This window comes from Polypterus senegalus, chromosome 18 (assembly GCF_016835505.1).
Source record: "Polypterus senegalus isolate Bchr_013 chromosome 18, ASM1683550v1, whole genome shotgun sequence".
Lineage (NCBI taxonomy): Eukaryota > Metazoa > Chordata > Cladistia > Polypteriformes > Polypteridae > Polypterus > Polypterus senegalus.
In genome coordinates, this window is record NC_053171.1 from 86,775,376 (window position 1) to 86,796,045 (window position 20,670).

The following is a 20,670-nucleotide window of genomic DNA, read 5'->3' on the forward strand; positions in this document are numbered from 1 at the left end:
CTCTTCTAACACACTTGTCATCCTGCATACACGATCAAACGCGCGAGCTACTGCAAAACTCCGGCTGTGATCTAGTTAGCCTTCCAATTTATATCGACTAAAGAAGAGATTTAAAAAAAAATAGTTTGGGGAGGGTATGGGCTGGATGTGGAATTGGAAGAGGATTTTTTTTCTCACAATGTAACAATCGAAGTGCGTTTGTCTGATCTGTCAATCTATCATTGCTATTCCAAAGAAGGAAAATGTGGAAAGGCACTTTCGAACTGTTCATAAAAACTACGAAACTGACGTCCTTCCAAAAAGCGATCTGAGAAAGAGAAAGGAGAGGGAACTAAAATCGCAGTTAATCGGACAGCCGTCATTTTCATTGGGCTGAATTCAAAAGCTACTTGACTGAAATTATTCCGCTCTACTTATTCATGCCAGTCAGCCTTTTCCCACATGACGATTATTGAATCCAAATACTGTAGTGACTATAAATGTATTGAATTGTTATTGTGCCATAAAGGATATTCAGTTATGCAAGGTACGATAACATACATTTTATGTATAAAGTATACTCAGTATATATATTGTGACGTGTCTTGCCATTGCATGGGCTATAGGGAAGGGAAGCAGTGTTGGGGTGGAGTCTTGGGGAAACCCTGTTTGTAAGGGTTTGGGGCACCTCCCTAGAGAGAGATGAGTGACAGGCATCCGGGTTAATTAATGGGGCGTGATTAAAAGGGGTGGTGTGGCCGGAAGTGGGAGTTAGAGAAGCTGGAGAAAGTGAGGAGAACAGCATAAGGTGTAAAGAAGGGAAGTAACTTTTTAAGAGTGGTAGATAGGACGAAGGTGATTAGTCTTTGTTATTTTGGAGGTGTCCCCGTGACCCAGACAACAGGCGGCTGTAGGGCACCGTTTATATCGCGGCATATTGAATAAAAAGCCAATCGGCATTTGGAAGACTTCCCCGGACAAGCGGCTCCTGAGTGTGTTTATTCGACGGGACGTCACTATATATATATATATATATATAGCATTTTTGATGTAGGTAGATCATTTCGACCTGGTCATTTTAAAGTATCTCACAAGCCGAAAAAGTGTGGGCACCCCTGCTCTAAACGTTATATTTGATGTCTGTCTCAGCCAGATAAACACCACAAGTATAACAAGGTCTTTATTATTATTACTTGGCAAACAACTTCATCAAAGGCATCTTAGGCAATCGGAAGGTTGCCGGTTCGAATCCCGTAAATGCCAATAGACTCTGCTCTGTTGGGCCCATGAGCAAGGCCCTTAACCTACAATTGCTGAGCGATTTGAATAGTGAGAAAAGCGCTATATAAATGCAAAGAATTATTATTATTATTATTACTGTATCTTACAACACGGGTGGCGCAGTGGTGGCGCTGCTGCCTCGCAGTAAAGAGACCCGGGTTCACTTCCCAGGTCCTCCCTGCGTGGAGTTTGCATGGTGATTGGTGATTCTAAATTGTCCCTATGTACCTAAAATCTGGAATAGCCTGCCAATAGGAATTCGCCAGGCCAATACAGTAGAGCACTTTAAAACACTGCTGAAAACACATTACTTTAACATGGCCTTCTCATAACTTCACTTTAACTTAATCCTGATACGCTGTATATTCAATTCATCATAATAACTATTCATGGTGGCTCTAAAATCCATACTGACCCCTATTCTCTCTTCTGTTTCTTTTTCCGGTTTCTTTGTGGTGGCGGCCTGCGCTACCACCACCTACTCAAAGCATCATGAAGCTCCAACATTGATGGACTAAAAGCCAGAAGTCTACGTGACCATCTTCATCAAGTCCTTCCGTGAGAACCCTAAATACAAAGAGGACTGTTTCATTTATGTTAGGTAGATTGCCCAGAGGGGACTGGGTGGTCTAATGGTCTGGAATCCCTACAGATTTTATTTTTTTCTCCAGCCGTCTGGAGTTTTTTGTCCTCCCTGGCCATCGGATCTTACTCTTATTCTATGTTAATTAATGTTGACTTATTTTATTTTCTTACTGTGTCTTTTATTTTTCTGTTCTTCATTATGTAAAGCACTTTTAGCTACATTTTTTGTTTGAAAATGTGCTATATAAATAAATGTTGTTGTTGTTGTTGTTGCAATGAATGACCTAAAATGGTGAAAAGGTAAGCAGTAAACTGCCAGAGGTTTAAATTTAAAGGTGAGGTTAGCAAAAACTGAAAAAAGGAAATATCAGAATATTACAAATTGGCCTTCTTCAGGGAACAACTAATAGGTTAAAACCTACAGACGTTCTGTAACAATTAAAGTAAATTAAGCCTGGCAAGTAATTGAAGTAAACAATTTGAAAATTTCACAAATTCAGCTGATTACCTAAAAACCACCTTGTATTATGGACATTCTTGACGGGACTGAGCCTATCTTTCCAAAATCTGAAGTAAGGAAACAAACATCTCTTAGTTTCTTATAGTGGACACTCACCCATTTCACCCTACATGAAACCCATTTATAATCACTAATTCACTTAAGGTACTTATCTTAAAAAAATAAGAATAAAACCTGAGCAGCCGGGTGAAAACCCACACATACATGGGATGAACAATTAAACTCCACAGAAGCAGCAATTGGACATGGGATTTGGATCCTGCCCACCATGATGGCCACCTGAAATCATTAATTGCTAAGATTCCCCTCCACCCCAATATGACACTTGTCAGCAACAGAGGAAAATGTTAGTTAAGCTGCTGCGACTGGACCCATGGCAATAAATATGTTGATGAAGCAGTCAATATCATATGAAGGATCATTAACTGTAAATGCCATTATACATTACTAATTAAATTAACATCAATCCGTTATGGAGACTAAATAACTCAGTTCCTGGTTGCAGGTGGCTGGAGCCTATCCTAGTACTCTTACTCTTCAGTCCTGTAGGGGGTGTCAGTCCACCACAGGACACATACATGCTCAGTGCTTTATTTAGTGTCAATCAGTCTAACCTGCACACCTTTGGGATAGAGGAAGGAATCTGGAGTAGCCATGTGAACAGAGGGAGGACATGCCAACTCCACACAGTCAGTGGATGGTCGGATTGGTCCATGAAACCAAATCAAAACAGAAAACACATGCATAAAATGCATCACATACCAGTAATTTGGATTAATGCCTGGCTAGTTATGGCGGAGGAGACCACAATATTAAAAATATTTAAATTTTCATAGGAAAAATACATATCTGAAGCACATCAATTTAACACTACTAGGGTTGCCAGATTAGAAAATTAGAAATAGGGACACTCTTAAAATCACTCTCTCTATATTACTATATATATATATTACTATATATATATATATATATATATAAATTTATACATGCCCCCTACACACCCAGACCAATATATTATATAAAAGTAGAGACATAAGTTAAAAACATAAAGCAAGGATTTTAATGGGTTACGAGGAAAACAAAATCATTTGAAAATTATTTACTGAAAGTGCAATTACATACATTACAGTTTGCTTCAAAGCAGCTTCTGCCTTGTTTGATAAATGTCCATTCGCTGGAATATTCATCATGAAATTTACACTTATGTTTTGGCATCTTGGGATGGATGGATGGATGAGTTTTTAAGTTAGAAATAAAGTGGGCCGTGCAAAGTAGTAACAATACACATTGTTGACAGTCACTGCATGTTGCAATGCTGATTCAGAACTGCACAGAAGGAGAGCAGAACGGTAAGAGTGTCGCAGTCCTCAGCCAACCAGAGCAACTGAACAAATTGCAAATAGGCAGCAAACACGAGTTTCCTCGTTACATTTGGGTTATGTTCATCAAGAGAATCTGTTACATCTAAGTACCGTAAGACGGTAGTAAAAATATATTTTTATTACGAGATTTGAATGAACTAAATACGGGACATTTGGGTGTCCCTGAAAAGTCAGCACAGCACAGGGGATAAAATCATTAAACATGGGACATGTCCCATATATAAGGGATGTCTGGCAACCCTACATTAGACACTTCTTCCAGTTGTAATGGATTATACGAGTCATTGCATGTGGATTTCTTTGTGAAGTTAAAACATTGGCCATTGTATAAATTAGGCGACAGTACCACTGAGAATGCTTTTAGCCACAAGGCTTGGTGTCAGACTGAATTGGTCACATTGGTCCCCTTTAACATCTTAACATTACACACGGTCTTTGTCCGAGCCATTCCATTTTCAGGATGGAAAAGCTGCAAATTAGTTAAAGCTATATTAGCTTTATGATTCACAACACGTTCAGTTTGAAACTCTTTTAGTTTCGTTTTTTATTACTTTGTCAAGTCCTGCTTGGAGAACAGTTAGTTTTTTACGCAATTGTTTCTAAAGAAATGTAGTAGATGGTAACTGTTAACTGCGATTTACCTTTCGTAATATTATGTTTAATACCTCAGTCATTTGTACGGAAACGGAGCTTGAATACCGAACATCCAATAACTGTCTATTGTCAGATCATGCAGATGGCTTTTAGCGTTGTGCTACACAGAATGGAGGACTAAAAAATAACACATGCGAAGCACGAGAAAATACACGCGCTGCTGAGCTACTTCACACCGGCTAATAGTAAATGAGAAAAAATAGGCGTGAAATACAAAGCAGCCAATCCAGTTCCACTCTGTAGTTTCCTTGGTAACTGAACTGACTCAACGTCTCGAAACCCAGCCGTGGCTATACTGTTTCCGGGTTTCGTTTCACTTTATTAAAAATGTTTTCTCGTTTTACGGATTTTAATAAGAAACACAACACAACTATAACGGACGTTGATAAGAGGAAGTTTACCGAAGTGAGTAGATGTTATTAATTTTAATTGTAGGGTTATTAATTTTGCCCTATAAGGTACAATTTGTTACATTACTATACTGAATGTCTAGATAGTTTACAGCTTTACATATACTTTTTAAGAGTGCAATTACAATAATCTACAATTAATTTTACTTTTTTTTGCAGTCAATGTGCGAGTGCTGTAACAATATTAGCTAAAAGAAGGCTGTGCATGATTTTAAAGTTTCATAATCGCATTTAAATATTTTGCTAATCCCAGACTATTTATGGTCTGTAAATAAGTATTTCAAGTAAACGTTAATTGTATATATTAAGGAACAACAATTCAATTAGCAGTAACAAAATGCACCAGTCTGTTCCAGAAAAAGAGATTTGATAATCCTGTGTCTCAGAATGAATTCTGGCTTGCTATAGTGCACCAGCGGATTGGTTTGTTCCAGAAGACCGTATTTTAATTGGCTCACGCAATCACTAATAGGTTGATCCCGATTAACGCGCGTTCACGCAAAAATTACAATCCCTTCTTGAATCGAGCCCTGAACAGCCGATCAGCCACGGACTAGAAGTCTGTATGGGAACATCCTTTGTGCCAGCAGATAAAACGCGTTGGTGGCAGGGCATGAAGATTATCGGCATATCCTTCAAAAGATGAGCAACACAGTAGCAGCAGCCATGGAATGGAAGATGATGCGGAGAAATATCACTAACAGTTAATCAGTGAAATCCGTGTCAAATTTGTGTGGTAAAATGCATTGTGCAAAATGTACATCTGACGATATCACTCTACTTTAAAAGCCATATGATCTCAAGTAAGCATTGTATTCCGTTGTAGCAATATCAATTATAGCAAAAAAATCAGACTCAGACATTAAACATTCAGCATACATGTTGTTGTCCAAGTCCTTACTGTGAGAAATGTCGAATGTTCACCTGCCTTCACTGAACCCTGTATTCTGCAGTAACTACATGAAAAAAGAAAGAAAATGTTATTTACTTTCATGTGCAACTCTAGAAGAAAATTCATGGTGCAAACTTTTTAGATGGTAACGTACCCTGTTGATATCCTGGGGCCTCATGTTTAAACGGTGCTTAGACACAAAAATGTTGCGTAAGAACGTTTCCACGCTCAAATCGCGATCTATAAAACCTAAACTTGCCGTAAAGCCACACACATTTCCACAGTACCTCATACCCTGTCGTACGCAAGTTCTCCGCTCGCTTTTGCAGACTGGCGGCACCCAGCGTCAAAGCAGTGCTACTGTTCCTGTGTGGTTATCCTTTCTTTTTCGGATCCACATCCCTGATGCGGCTTTATCGTATGCACTGAAACTAACTGCATATTGTTTATTAGTTTAAGGCATCTGATTGTAGTTAACATGTAACAATATAATGGTCCAGGGAATAGCCATAGTATTCCAAATACCATAACTACTTTAGCGTTGTTACTCTCACTGCACCTTCTTCTTCTTTCAGCTACTCCCATTAGGGGTTGCCACAGCAGATCATCTTTTTCCATATTACTCTCACTGTACCACTCAGAGTATTTATATCACTGTATCTGACTGGGGAATCACAGATGCTTTCTGGAACAGACCACAGGGCACTGAAACGCAAATACTGGTGACACTTGCCATTATACTATTGACATCTGACAATTTGTAAAAGCAAAAACTGCACTTAATTGTTTTTGTCAATATAAAGTCTACCACTATCATTTCAATGCTTATACATTATAGTACCAAGCAAACCTTTACCAGTCTTTTGAAACATGTGGCACAATGATGGTTAAGTCTTTCTTTCTTTCTTTCTTTCTAGTTATTCTGGTTGTATTTGTGAGGATTTTTTTCAAATAATATTTATTGATCTTCTGCAAAAAACTAAATTTTTCCATGAAGACAAATAAAGATCTATCTATACTGTATATCTATTATATAGTGCCTTTCTTATCTATCTATCTATCTATCTATCTATCTATCTATCTATCTATCTATCTATCTATCTATCTATCTATCTCAGAGGTTCCCAAACTGTGGTACGCGGATCCTTTTCAGGTGGTACACATCGCGGTCCCTGAAATTTAATTTATCTGTGCAAAACCCTTTATGACAAGTCTGTTGTGAGCAAAAACCAATGAAACTGTATAAATACAATAATACGTGGATTCCCAAATTTAGTGTGGTGTGAAATTTCGTCATCTGAATAAATAAAACCTATTATTTGAATCAGTATTTAGTTCATTTAACGCTACCATAATTCCGTTTCGCGGAAGTCAACTTCTACTTCTTTACTGTTTGAGCTTTTGGTCACTAGATGAAAGCACAACGCCGACACTACAGTATTTAGCCTTCGGTAACTCTGCCTCACAGAAACCGCTCGTGTTTGTTGTTATACGTGCACTGCTGCTGTATCGCATCATAGTCACTAGATCTAAGCACAAAGCCGATACCATTTCGTCTTCGGTAACTGCGTCACATACAGGCCGAAGGCAGGATTTAGTTTCGGGGTGGAATTTATCAATTTATGTACATGCACACATTTTTTCATTAATTTAATGCATAATTTCTTCCAATTCTTTAACATTTATTCAGATTTTGTGGTGGGTTAGACCTGAACTCCCCCCCCTTACAGCACTCCCTCCCTTTCAACAAGGTGCGGGTGGTACGCAATGCAACTCACTTAACCTCAGGTGGTACTTGACGTCCGAAAGTCTATCATATGGTGCCTTTCATATCTATCTATCTATCTATCTATCTATCTATCTATCTATCTATCTATCTATCTATCTATCTATCTATCTATCTATCACCTTTCTTACAACTTTTCTTTTTAATAATAACTATCATTGAACATCTACATTTTTTTTCCAAAATTTGCTTAAAGCAGTTTTATTATATTCTGTTCTGAATATAACAGAGGAATTATCAGAAGGAATGCAAACCTATACAACAATTTAGTCTTTGTCCTGAGCACAGTGTATTGTGCAGAACTACTGCACATTTTTCAGCATGCAGTTCATCAGGAAACATTTTGTGATTTTATAACCTGAAATATTTAAATGGTTACATTTAAAATGCTACTCTAAGATGCCTTAGTGAGAGTGCAGGTGTGAGTATGTCTGATTGACCTGCAGAGGACCAGAACCTCTCTAAGGCTGTTTCCTACTTTGCACTCAGTGCTATTAGCTTAGGCTCCAGCCTCCACTGACTCTGAATTGATGCTGCTTAAGGTGTGCAGCTTCTAACCTTGTGTGACTGTAGAGAGCGCTGTGTAGGGCTACATATTACTAAATTAAATTTGACTCAAAGTCCTGGAGTTGGCCATCATGTAGCCATCTAATGGCTGGCTTTATCTAGTAGTGTACTTATTTGAGCAGCTGCAATATTGTCATGTTAAATTTCTGCTATCATTGCAAGTGTTTTTAAGAACAATGTTTGTATTTTCTGCAAACAGCATCCTGTCTTTGACATAATAACATGTCATGTTTACTGCATTTCTAAATGTTACATTATATTTTTCAAGGTATTTGAACAATGTGATGAAGATAAAGATGGTTACTTGAATAGAGAAGACTTGAAAGTTGCAGTAGTCATGCTGTTTGGCTATAAACCTTCCAAGGTAATAAAATTAATTTTATAAAGTATAAAACCATCTTGGCCAGTTTGGAGCAATTTGTACGTAGCGATTTTTAATCTGCACATTAGTAGTTTGCTGCCAAGGACTGGCATCCATCCAGACTTGTTTCATCCCTTGAAGACCTGGCACTCACCTAGACTTGTTTCATATCTTGCGCCCACTGTTACTGGTACAGTATGACCCCCTCCCCCTCAAGTCTGACCCCTGCGACTCCACATTGGATGAAGTTAGTTTGAGAATTTTATATTAATACATTACATTATACACTCACCTAAAGGATTATTAGGACCACCACACTAATACGGTGTTTGACTCCCTTTCACCTTCAGAACTGCCTTAATTCTACGTGGCATTGATTCAACAAGGTGCTGAAAGCATTCTTTAGAAATGTTGGCCCATATTGATAGGATAGCATCTTGCAGTTGAATGAGATTTGTGGGATGCACATCCAGGGCACGAAGCTCCCATTCCACCACATCCCAAAGATGCTCTTTTGGGTTGAGATCTGGTGACTGTGGGGGCCATTTTAGTACAGTGAACTCATTGTCATGTTCAAGAAACCAATTTGAAATGATTCCAGCTTTGTGACATGGTGCATTATCCTGCTGGAAGTAGCCATCAGAGGATGGGTACATGGTGGTCATGAAGGGATGGACATGGTCAGAAACAATGCTCAGGTAGCCCGTGGCATTTAAACGATGCCCAATTGGCACTAAGGGGCCTAAAGTGTGCCAAGAAAACATCCCCACACCATTACACCACCACCACCAGCCTGCACAGTGGTAACAAGGCATGATGGATCCATGTTCTCATTCTGTTTACACCAAATTCTGACTCTACCATTTGAATGTCTCAACAGAAATCGAGACTCATCAGACCAGGCGACATTTTTCCAGTCTTCAACTGTCCAATTTTGGTGAGCTCGTGCAAATTGTAGCCTCTTTTTCCTATTTGTAGTGGAGATGAGTGGTACCCGGTGGGGTCTTCTGCTGTTGTAGCCCATCTGCCTCAAGGTTGTGCGTGTTGTGGCTTCACAAATGCTTTGCTGCATACCTCGGTTGTAACGAGTGGTTATTTCAGTCAAAGTTGCTCTTCTATCAGCTTGAATCAGTCGGCCCATTCATTCTCCTCTGACCTCTAGCATCAACAAGGCATTTTCGCCCACAGGACTGCCGCATACTGGATGTTTTTCCCTTTTCACACCATTCTTTGTAAACCCTAGAAATGGTTGTGCGTGAAAATCCCAGTAACTGAGCAGATTGTGAAATACTCAGACCAGCCCGTCTGGCACCAACAACCATGCCACGCTCAAAATTGCTTAAATCACCTTTCTTTGCCATTCTGACATTCAGTTTGGAGTTCAGGAGATTGTCTTGACCAGGACCACACCCCTAAATGCATTGAAGGAACTGCCATGTGATTGGTTGATTAGATAATTGCATTAATGAGAAGTTGAACAGGAGTTCCTAATAATCCTTTAGGTGAGTGTATATAGTGTATTCGTAATAGTATTGCTATAGGAACTTTGATGCTGTGGTTTCATCTTTGTCATATTTCATCATTATAATAATATCACATGCAGATACTTGAATGTGCAATAGCTAAAACTAAAAAGTGGACTGCAGTTAAAAGAGGATGCTTTCAAAGTCCTGCATTTTATCATTTTTTATTAATGGAAGTTGCGTAGTTAAATACTGCTTGTGCCGTTGCTCATGTAGTTCCAAGAAACCAAAGGGACATGTGTTCGTTTAAGCACAGTGCTAGAAAAGAGATGCAGTGAGGTGTACAGTGCCCTCAATAATGTTTTGGACAAGGGCAAATTTTTTCTTTATTTGCCCCTGTGCGCCACACTTTTAAATTTGTAATTACATATTCACATTTGATTAAATTGCACATTGTCATTTTTTTTAAAAAGGACGTGTTTCTCCATTTAGAAGTTACAGCACTTTCTATACATACTCCTCCCTATATCAGGGTATCATAATGTTTGTGGCATTAGCAATGGTAAGTATATGAGTCATGTTTTGTGCTTTTCTTGCATGTAATATCTGCTTGAAGACGGCGATTCATAGACATCACCAAGTGCTGAGGTTCTTCTCTGGTGGTATTCTGTCGTGGCCTCTTCTGCAGTTATTTCAGCTCCTTCTTGTTTCATGGGTTTGTCCGCTTAAGTTTTCTCTTCAGCATATGGGAGGCATGCTCAGTTGGATAGATTGGTCACTGACTTGGTTATTTAAGAATTTTCCAGTTTTTAGCTTTGGGAAAACTCCTTTGTTGCTTTAGTAGGAGAATCTAATGCTTTTCAATGAATTTAGAGGAATTTTCTTGAGCTTGAGCAGATATTTTGCTACTGCCATAAGCAGTTACATCATCAATGAAGAGTTACATATGCAGCAGTATAAATATTTAGATAATTGGTGCTTTTTATCTGGCTCTACTGCTTTTTGTATGCCTCACCCATATTTTGTGTGAAAAGCATTTTTGTAAATAAATAAAGGAAAAATATAATGCTGAAGCTGTACTTAGAGAATATGTGATCCCGTAACCTGAACATTACTTAGGTGACCCATCTATATTACTAAACGAAGGTTGTATAGATGATAGATAGATAGATACTTTATTAATCCCAAGGGGAAATTCACAGTTTCACAGAGGCCAGAAGCAAGCCGTGCACAATACAACCGGCGCCCGAACGTGAACGCTCACAATACAACAACCACTCGAACGCGAACGCGCACAATACAAACGCCGCCTGAATGTGCACAATACAACCACCACCCGAACACAAATGTGCACAATACAACCACCACCCGAACACAAATGTGCACAATACAACCACCACCCAAACGCCCACAATACAACCGTTGCCCGAACGCTCACAATACAACCACCACCCGAACGCGAATGCGCACAATACAACCACCGCCCGAACACGAATGTGCATACCACTGCATATACAACCTTCATTTAGTAATGTAGATGTCCAAGCCGGGATCTGCCGCCATGGTCACTTCAGCACACGAATCCGCCGCCGTCACCATCAGGGAATTAGGTGGTGCCGAAAACGCACGCGCACATCGCCTCAGCGCCCTAGAGTCAAACCCAGCGGCTTCCCAGAGACAGATAGACAACAGAGGCGAGCCTGTCGGCAAAACGAAACCATTCAGGAAAGAGAACCTTGCTTAGCCGCTAAAGCACAAATGATGCAATTGATTGACTAAAGTGCTAGAATCCATGGTTTCTAGGAGCCTGGGCTTTTTACAGTACAGGCTTACACAGCTAGCAATTTATATTAGTCCCTTAGTACATTGGACTGTATAGAATTATTAAACAGGTTGAACCTGTTACTCATAAACTGACACTGCCTACTCATTTCAAAATTCATCCCTCTTTCGTTGTTTCTTACTTAAACACTGCTTTTTCTATTCCTTATTTTCACCCATCTGGTACTTCTCCCCAGGTTATAATTGTTGCAGAGATGAAGTACAACATTCTGGGCGATTATTGATTTGCGTGGCCTGGGTTCTTGTGTTAAGTATTTCATGCACCATAAAGAGTTCAGGGCCTAGAAATGTTCTTGGATACATGACAAAGATGTTAATGCACCACAATTTCTCCCTTAATTCAATCTATTATAGCCATATGAATTTATTATAAGCTCAGTCCATAAGGGGTGGGTGTTGGGGGTTCTGTTATTATTGTACAAATAACTTTTTAATTCAATTTTTCTTTCAATTTCTATTTACCATTGTTATTTGGACAGCATTTAAACCAGAACTGTACTCAATCATCATCCAAGGCTACATACTGTATATATTTTACAAATTCTTTTGCAAGTGCTAGTTATAGTCCCTGATTTTTAATCCTATTCACTATAACATTAAACCTTTCTCAATTTGTCTTTGACCCATGCTAGTTTGGTCTTTAGGTCAACTTTTAGGTCCTCACTTTTAGTTCTTTTTTTTTTTGGCTATATTTTCATCTACTGATCCGACTGTGCTTTCCAGATGCCTGCTGATTTCCACCCTGTGACATTCCACTAGTGTACTGACCTCCCCTAAATTGGATGATCACACTGGTAAACGTTTAAAAGACAAAAAAAAGTCTCTAGTCTCGTGGTCCCCGGGGCTTGTGCCTCCTCCAGACCGCGAGGGGGCGTCCGTCCTGGTTCTGTTGGGAGCCACGGGTCGAGGGCATGGAAGCCCTACCCTGTAGGGGCCCGTGGTCACCGCCAGGCGGCGCCCCGATGCCGGTTTATCTCGTGTGGTCCTCGGCCGGGGCTGGAGCCCGGCCGGGACGCCTTAGAGGACCAGAGGAGGGCGTGTGCCTCCTCCAGACTGAGTGGGGGCGTCTGTCCTGGTTATGCAGGGGGCCTCGGGTAGGGGGCTTTGAAGCCCAGCCCTGTAGGGACCCGTGGCCACCGCCAGGCGGCGCCCCAGTGCCTAATTGTCCCAGGAGCCCGGCACTTCCGCCACACCAGGGGAAGACGACCAGGGAGACACGGACGGCTTCCGGGTGCGCAGCCGGCATTCTGCCACACAGGGGTGTGGCCACCGTTAAGTGCCGGGAAGCAGCTGGAGCCCATCCGGCTCCCCATAAAAGGGGCCGCCTCCCTCCAGTCAGCGGTGGACGTCGGGAGGCAGAAGGACGGAGCTTGAGAGAGGACAGGAGGCGGCCAGGAAGCAAGGCACAGAAACTGTGGGCCCTGGACTTTGGGGGATTCAGTGCCAGCAGCACTGGGGTTTGTGTGAGTGCACGTGACTATCGAACTTGTAAATAGTGTAAATAAAAGTGTGTTGGGTGCAAAAATGTTGTCCGTCTGTCTGTGCCGGGGCCAGCGTTCACAGTGTCTACAAACAACCCATTAAAAAGTGTGTAGTGAACAGCAGAGAAATCCTGCGCTGCAAAGGCTACAACTACTGGGCTTTTTCCTAAAACACATGTCTCCCCAATTTCTTCAGTCCATGTGTTTTAAAACGCTGCTGGGGTTTCAGGGAGGGAGCAAAAGATTCTTAACAAAAGACCTGACACTAAGAGAAAACAAAAAGCTAAAATTACTGTTATCCATTCAGGAGCTTAGTAGTATAAGGTAGCTGAAGCTTAATAATTAATCTGTATGTTGTAATGAGCACTGCAACAGTGAAGACAGGCAGAAACACACACGCAAACATAGACCACCGCAACTACTGGGCTCCACATGTGTCTTTGTCTGCTACAATATCTTTCAGTCATTTTAAGTTTTGCATCACTAAACGACATTACAACAGCAGACAGAGTTTAGATAAGCATTGTGGTCTATGGCCATACTGTGTGTTAAAATGCTGTGGCTGTTTTGCCATGGCATGTTTCCATTTCAGGTGTAAAAGATGTAACAGCAAACAGCATAAAGGTTTGGGGTTTTCCGGCCCCGTATATTGTAGACAATCCACAATTCAATAAATCAAAATCTGGTCAAATATAAACAAAACAGTTCATATGCGCGACGCCATTCTGAGGCGTCGGCGGCCATTTTATAGGAGAGGAGCTGGAAGTGGAGGAATGCTGGGAAGGAACCGTGAGGGAGGATGGGACTGCTGACGTCAGGAAAGATGGTGGAGGAAGGGCGGAAGTAGACGTACTGCAGGAAGGCTTATGATGGCGGAGCGTCTCTTTTCCTGGAAGACATTAAAGGAGAAAGATTAGTACCCCGCCACTCCCTGCCGGCGAACGTCTTTCGAAGCGGTTTAAGGTCCGTCCGCGGTCTCCTACTCGCGCGTGCGTGACACAGGTTAGAGAGTAATGTTAAATTTCTTTAGTTATTCCTTTAGACGTAAAGCCACATCTGTGCATCTAGTGGTGTTATTAGGCCGATTTGTTGATTAGGGTGTTTTGAGTTCTGAAATCTGCATCTCCTGTGGCTCTTTGTTATCAGCTCTCTTAATGGCAGTTCTTTGCAGAGTGTGTTAACACCATTTACTTCAAATTCAAATTTTGCAGTTTATAATTTCATGGATATAGCTGCCAATTCTTTCAGACTTGCATCGACTCCTGCGCTTTTGTCATAACTCTGAACAACAGAGAGCATGCACACTCGTCGCAGGTGCAGTTTACCACTTGTCTATTGATGTGATCAAATGTATAATCTGATGTAACAGATTGGTTTTTCCGTTGAATCAGTTTATGTTTATTTTTCTTCTTCTTCTTCTTTCGGCTGCTCCCGTTAGGAGTTGCCACAGCAGATCATCTTCTTCCATAGTTTATCCATCCATCCATCCATTATCCAACCCGCTATATCTTAACTACAGGGTCATGAGGGTCTGCTGGAGCCAATCCCAGCCAACACAGGGCAGGAAACAAACCCCGAGCAGGGTGCCAGCCCACCACATGGCTCCATAGCTTATGTTTATTTTTAAAATGTTCAATATGCTTTCTCCACACACAACACACATTAGGTTTTTTTAAGGAGACTTTTCAAATACTTATAGTTCATCATAATCAGAAGCTTGCTGTCTGTCTGACCAGGTTAACGAGAGCACCTCTGATCTTTGAAGTTCAAAATCACTATCCCTACTTTGAGCGCCGCCTTCATGAGGCGCTGAACTGGTTTAGAAATGTGACACTCAGTAAGCCAAGTAATTTTTCCTCCTCAGTTTTAAACAAAATGGATGTTTCCAAATGTGTATATTATACGTCTCGCTTCAGCGAAACTATATCGTCACTATTTATAGCCACTGTACATACAGTGAGCCTCTACTCTCTCGTGAAAACATGTTTTTTCCAAATCAGTGTGTTGGCTTATTCATCATTGAATTAAAAATGGCAAACATACAGCTGGTATCAGTTTTTTGTCACCCAAGTTTAGACGTATGTTGTTTCTCGACCTATCCATCCATCCATTTTCTAACCCGCTGAATCCGAATACAGGGTCACGGGGGTCTGCTGGAGCCAATCCCAGCCAACACAGGGCACAAGGCAGGAACCAATCCTGGGCAGGGTGCCAACCCACCACAGTTCTCGACCAACTAATCCGTCAAAGTAAAGCTTAAGTTATGGCCTGATTTATTTTTTTTTGTGCGAACATTTTAGGCTGTTTAAAATAAAAAACATTTTTTTTTAATACATTTTAATAAGAATAGAATGCCTGTACAGGTAGTTAGTAGTAATGAAGAATAGAACATTTACAAAATATGACATTTTGTTGTATTATTGAGGATTTTTTCTGTTTTTTTTCTTCATATTGAAAATTATAGTTAGTAGGTCAGGATTTTTATGTTGACAGTATGCACAGTGTTTTCCACTTGTGTGTTTCTATAGATTATTTACAGAAAACAGAATCAAGAACTGTGAAAAAATTACTGAACGCAGCAACATTAGAAAAAATTTCATAACTTACAAACAGTAGGTGGTGCTGTTGAGTTGTATGAAATCATTTGTTTTACACATTTTGTAGAAGTGATCGTGGAACAGAAAAGAGGAGTATAGTTTAACAGGTCAGTGTAACTGAGGAGAATTCCAACTGAATAAATCAATATCTATAGAAGGTATTGACAGTCATGTTAGTTCATGTTAACTCTCCTGTCACTTTAATTTGGGCTGTTTCAACTGCATTATGCCCCATGTTTATTTCTAAATTGTTGTCTGAATTTTGTAGTTGTAGATTTCTCTTCTGGTCTAACAGGTGAAAGCAGTGGTTAACACTGCTGACTTGCAGCTTCAGAGTTTGGATTCTGAGTTGCAGGCTCCAATACTGCCTTGTGCACTCTAAATCGTGACCTGTAGGTTTGAATTTCGATTTTTGCACTACCAATGTAGAGGTTGTAAGTTTTTGTGGGTTTTCTACTCCCTGATTCTCAGTTTTTCCTACCATATTCCAAGGTCATGGCTGTGATGTTAACTAGCTACTTTAGATTAACTTGCTGTGAGTCAGTTTAGGGATGCAAATCAATAGAATGATCCCCAATCCAAGCTTGATTCCCATTTTTGCTCAAGTGCTATCAGGATAGGCACCTAGATTAACTGGATTAGCGGATTAAAGAATGGGGAGATGACTCAGAAAAGTAGATCCATCTGTACATTTTCTTAACTTGTTATTTATTTTTTTTAACTAATGTTAGAAAGGCAGGACATATTCTCCTAAGTTATAGTTGAGTTGATTGTGTTATTACATTAATTTTCCATTAGCCACCAGGAATGAGGATTCCTGATTCCTGCTTTGTTTCTTTCACATTTGTTCTGAAGATTTATAAAACCAAGTGACACTTCTTGACACATCTGATTTGTGCTCTGCATGTATGCATTTTGCCTGCTTGGTAACACCTCAGAGAGAACATAGTGACATCTCAGTCATTTTAAAGCCCATATGAACATGTACAGTAGAGGACACGTCTGTAGCAGATGTTTTATTTTTCTGCATACTGCTTTTTTTGGGTGGCAGGCGGAGGTGTTTTTCTATTATAAATAATTCTCTTCTTATGCAAAATGTAGTAAGAAGTGTATTGAACTGCAGGCAAACCAAAAATACTTTTTGACTGCAACGTGGAAACTTCAATGCATAGTGAAGTGCAACATACAGTTGTGCTTGAAAGTTTGTGAACCCTTTAGACTTTTCTATATTTCTGCATACATATGACCTGAAACATCATCAGATTTTCACTCAAGTCCTAAAAGTAGATAAAGAGAAACCAGTTAAACAAATGAGACAAAAATATTATACTTGGTCATTTATTTATTGAGGAAAATGATTGAATATTAAATATTTGTGAGTGGCAAAAGTATGTGAACCTTTTCTTTCAGTATCTGCTGTGACCCCACAATAACTACAACTAAACGTTTCCAGTAACTTCTAATCATTCCTGCACACCAGCTTGGAGGACTTTGAGCCCATTCATCGTACAGAACAGCTTCAACTCTGGGATGTTGGTGGGTTTCCTCACATGAACAACTCGCTTCAGGTCCTCCCACAACATTTCGATTGGATTAAGGTCAGGACTTTGACTTGGCCATTCCAGAACATTCACTTTATTCTTCTTTAACCATTCTTTGGTAGAACGACTTGTGTGCTTAGGGTCGTTGTCTTGCTGCATGACCCACCTTCTCTTGAGATTCAGTTCATGCACAGATGTCCTGACATTTTCCTTTAGAATTCTCTGATATAATTCAGAATTCATTGTTCCATCAATGAAGGCAAGCTGTCCTGGTCTCAGATGAAGCAAAACAGGCCCAAACCATGATACTACCACCACCATGTTTCACAGATGAGATAAGGTTCTAATGCTGGAATGCAGTGTTTTCCTTTTTCTAAACATAATGCTTTTCATTTAAACCAAAAAGTTATATTTTGGTCTCATCTGTCCACTAAACATTCTTCCAGTAGCCTTCTGGTTTGTCCACGTGATCTTTAGCAAACTGCAGACGAGCAGCGATGTTTTTTTTGGAGAGCAGTGGCTTTCTCCTTGCAACCCTGCCATGCACACCATTGTTGTTCAGTGTTCTCCTGATGGTGGACTCATGAACATGAACATTAGCCAATGTGAGAGAGGCCTTCAGTTGCTTAGAAGTTACCCTGTGGTCCTTTGTGACCTTGTTGACTGTTAAACGCCTTGCTCTTGTAGTGATCTTTGTTGGTCGACCACTCCTGGGGAGGGTAACAATAGTCTTGAATTTCCTCCATTTGTACACAATCTGTCTGACTCTGGATTGGTGGAGTCCAAACTATTTAGAGATGGTTTTGTAACCTTTTCCAGCCTGATGGGCATCAGCAACTCTTTTTGTGAGGTCCTCAGAAATCTCCTTTGTTGGTGCCATGATACACTTCCACAAACGTGATGTGAAGAGCGGACTTTGATAGATCCTGTTCTTTAAATGACACAGGGTGCCCACTCACACCTGATTGGCATCCCATTGATTGAAAACACTGGACTCGAATTTCACCTTCAAACTAACTGATCATCCGTGAGGTTCACATACTTTTGCCACTCACAAATATGTAATATTTGATCTTTTTCCTTAATAAATAAATGACCAAGTATAATATTTTTGTCTCATTTGTTTAACTGGTTTCTCTTTATCTACCTTTAGGACTTGAGTGAAAATCTGATGATGTTTCAGGTCATATTTATGCAGAAATATAGAAAATTCTAAAGGGCTCACAAACTTTCAAGCACAACTGTATGCCAAAGAAGGTGTTAGAAATAGGCAATCCTGCACAACTTAAAGAGGCACCGAAAAGAGGGCTCTCAGACTGGGGTGTTCAATTAGCGGACCTGTGTGAAAATCGCCAGTTGGAGGTCCAGATTTCTAGCATTTTTAGCTTGCTGCTCGTTTTTTTTTTAATTCTGTTTGAATGTTTGCCTTTTTAATATTTGTTATTGAATCTCTCAGTGCCTGCCTGTAAAATACCTTCCGATAATTGCCTACATTAGAACACATTCTTGGGAAATTGATATTCATTAAACATCTCAACCTTTTTGTCCTGCTTACTCTCATGGGAACTTCTCCAGGTTGGCTGTCCGACATGAGTTTATGCAAGAAGGTGTGCTCTACAAGGTGGCACAGTGCACTGCTGTTTTGCAGCTCAGCTTTTCTTGTAGGGAATCTGATTTGAATGAAATATGATGCACATGCTCTCAGGCTTGTGGGCATCCAGTATGTTAAGCACACACTGCCCAGGTAAGTATCTTCATATGTATTGTGATTTAACATAATCATTTTCCAAGTAATGCTTCCTTTAGAGCTTTTGCTTGTAATGGGAAGAGCACCTGCAACTGTGCCACCAGCCTTATTCTGGTTCCCTGTGGTTCTTTTATACAGACTGGTCCAGAATCTACAGTTACCTACAAACATTTTTTTTTTTATCTGAATTACTCAGAGGTACCAGGCGCTACTTGCAGTGGGGGCACCAACCAAATTTGTGCTTCCCTGTAGAAATGGGGACTCTGCCCAACATTTGGAGCAGGTGGAAGCGGATTTGCATACATGGCAAACACACACAAACACAAATGCAGCTTTATATATCAAAAGATACAATATACTTTTTTTTTTGTAAATTGCAGCTCTTTAGCCAATTTGTTAAACAAAAGATTTCATGCTCTTAATTTTTGAAATCTGACAGTACTGATATAAAGGACTACAACATAGGTTTGTTTTTGTAGTTTTATTTATTGCTAAAGTAAGGATCTGTACAGAAAAATGTTTAATAATACAACATATTGCAAAGAATAAGCAGAAGCTGTATCTAGGGGTTGTTTTCATTAACATGAAAATTTGTTTCTTACGCCAGTCTAGGAAGTCATTCATGCATGTACACCTATCAAATGTTGTTAGGCTACTAACTACTGTATGCAGCAGGGTCTGTGCAGATTGTGTGCAGCGGCCCCGTTCCCATTGTGCTTTTCTTTGGAAGTCACAGACATGAAACACAGAGTGTTTTATATGTGTAAAGTAAATAAGCAACTGCTAAGTATAAAGGGCTCTTGTGTATAAGCAACATAGATAATCAATCTGTGCATGTTATAACATCTGCTTCAGTTAGTTTTCATGTCTGAATATCATTATCGTCATCATTGTTCTAAAGTAGAACACCACAATGCTAATTGAGAATATATACAAAATTATGCTAGCGTACTTTCCTAGGCATTCTGAAGCACAGTAATGATATGTGTTATATCTTTTGCTAATTTATTTGCAAATTGTAATCACTCTTTCCACATTTTGTTACGTTACAGCCTTATTCCAAAATGGATTAAATTCATTTTTTCCTCAGAATTCTACACACAACACCCCATAATGACAATGTGAAAAAACTTTACTTGAGGTTTTTGCAAATTTATTAAAAATAAAAAAATTGAGAAAGCACATGTACATAAGTATTCACAGCCTTTGCTCAATACTTTGTCGATGCCCCTTTGGCAGCAATTCCAGCCTCAAGTCTTTTTGAATATGATGCCACAAGCTTGGCACACCTATCCTTGGCCAGTTTCGCCCATTCCTCTTTGCAGCACCTCTCAAGCTCCATCAGGTTGGATGGGAAGCGTCGGTGCACAGCCATTTTAAGATCTCTCCAGAGATGTGATGTTCAATCGGATTCAAGTCTGGGCTCTGTCTGGGCCACTCAAGGACATTCACAGAGTTGTCCTAAAGCCACTCCTTTGATATCTTGGCTGTGTGCTTAGGGTCGTTGTCCTGCTGAAAGATGAACCGTTGCCCCAGTCTGAGGTCAAGAGCGCTCTGGAGCAGGTTTTCATCCAGGATGTCT

General features: G+C 40.1%; 1 protein-coding gene across 2 annotated transcripts in view; it reads left to right on the forward strand.

Annotated features, from left to right (window-relative positions):
* The first annotated feature begins 4,665 nt into the window (after nucleotides 1-4,665).
* Nucleotides 4,666-20,670, forward strand: part of efcab11 (EF-hand calcium binding domain 11) — a 347,705-nt gene continuing 331,700 nt past the window's right edge. For both annotated transcript variants that reach the window (XM_039741565.1, XM_039741567.1), the window contains exons 1-2: nucleotides 4,666-4,806; nucleotides 8,325-8,420. In XM_039741565.1, coding sequence (XP_039597499.1) covers nucleotides 4,729-4,806; nucleotides 8,325-8,420 — 174 coding nt within the window. In that variant the 5' untranslated portion in view covers nucleotides 4,666-4,728. The remainder of the gene's footprint in view (nucleotides 4,807-8,324; nucleotides 8,421-20,670) is intronic.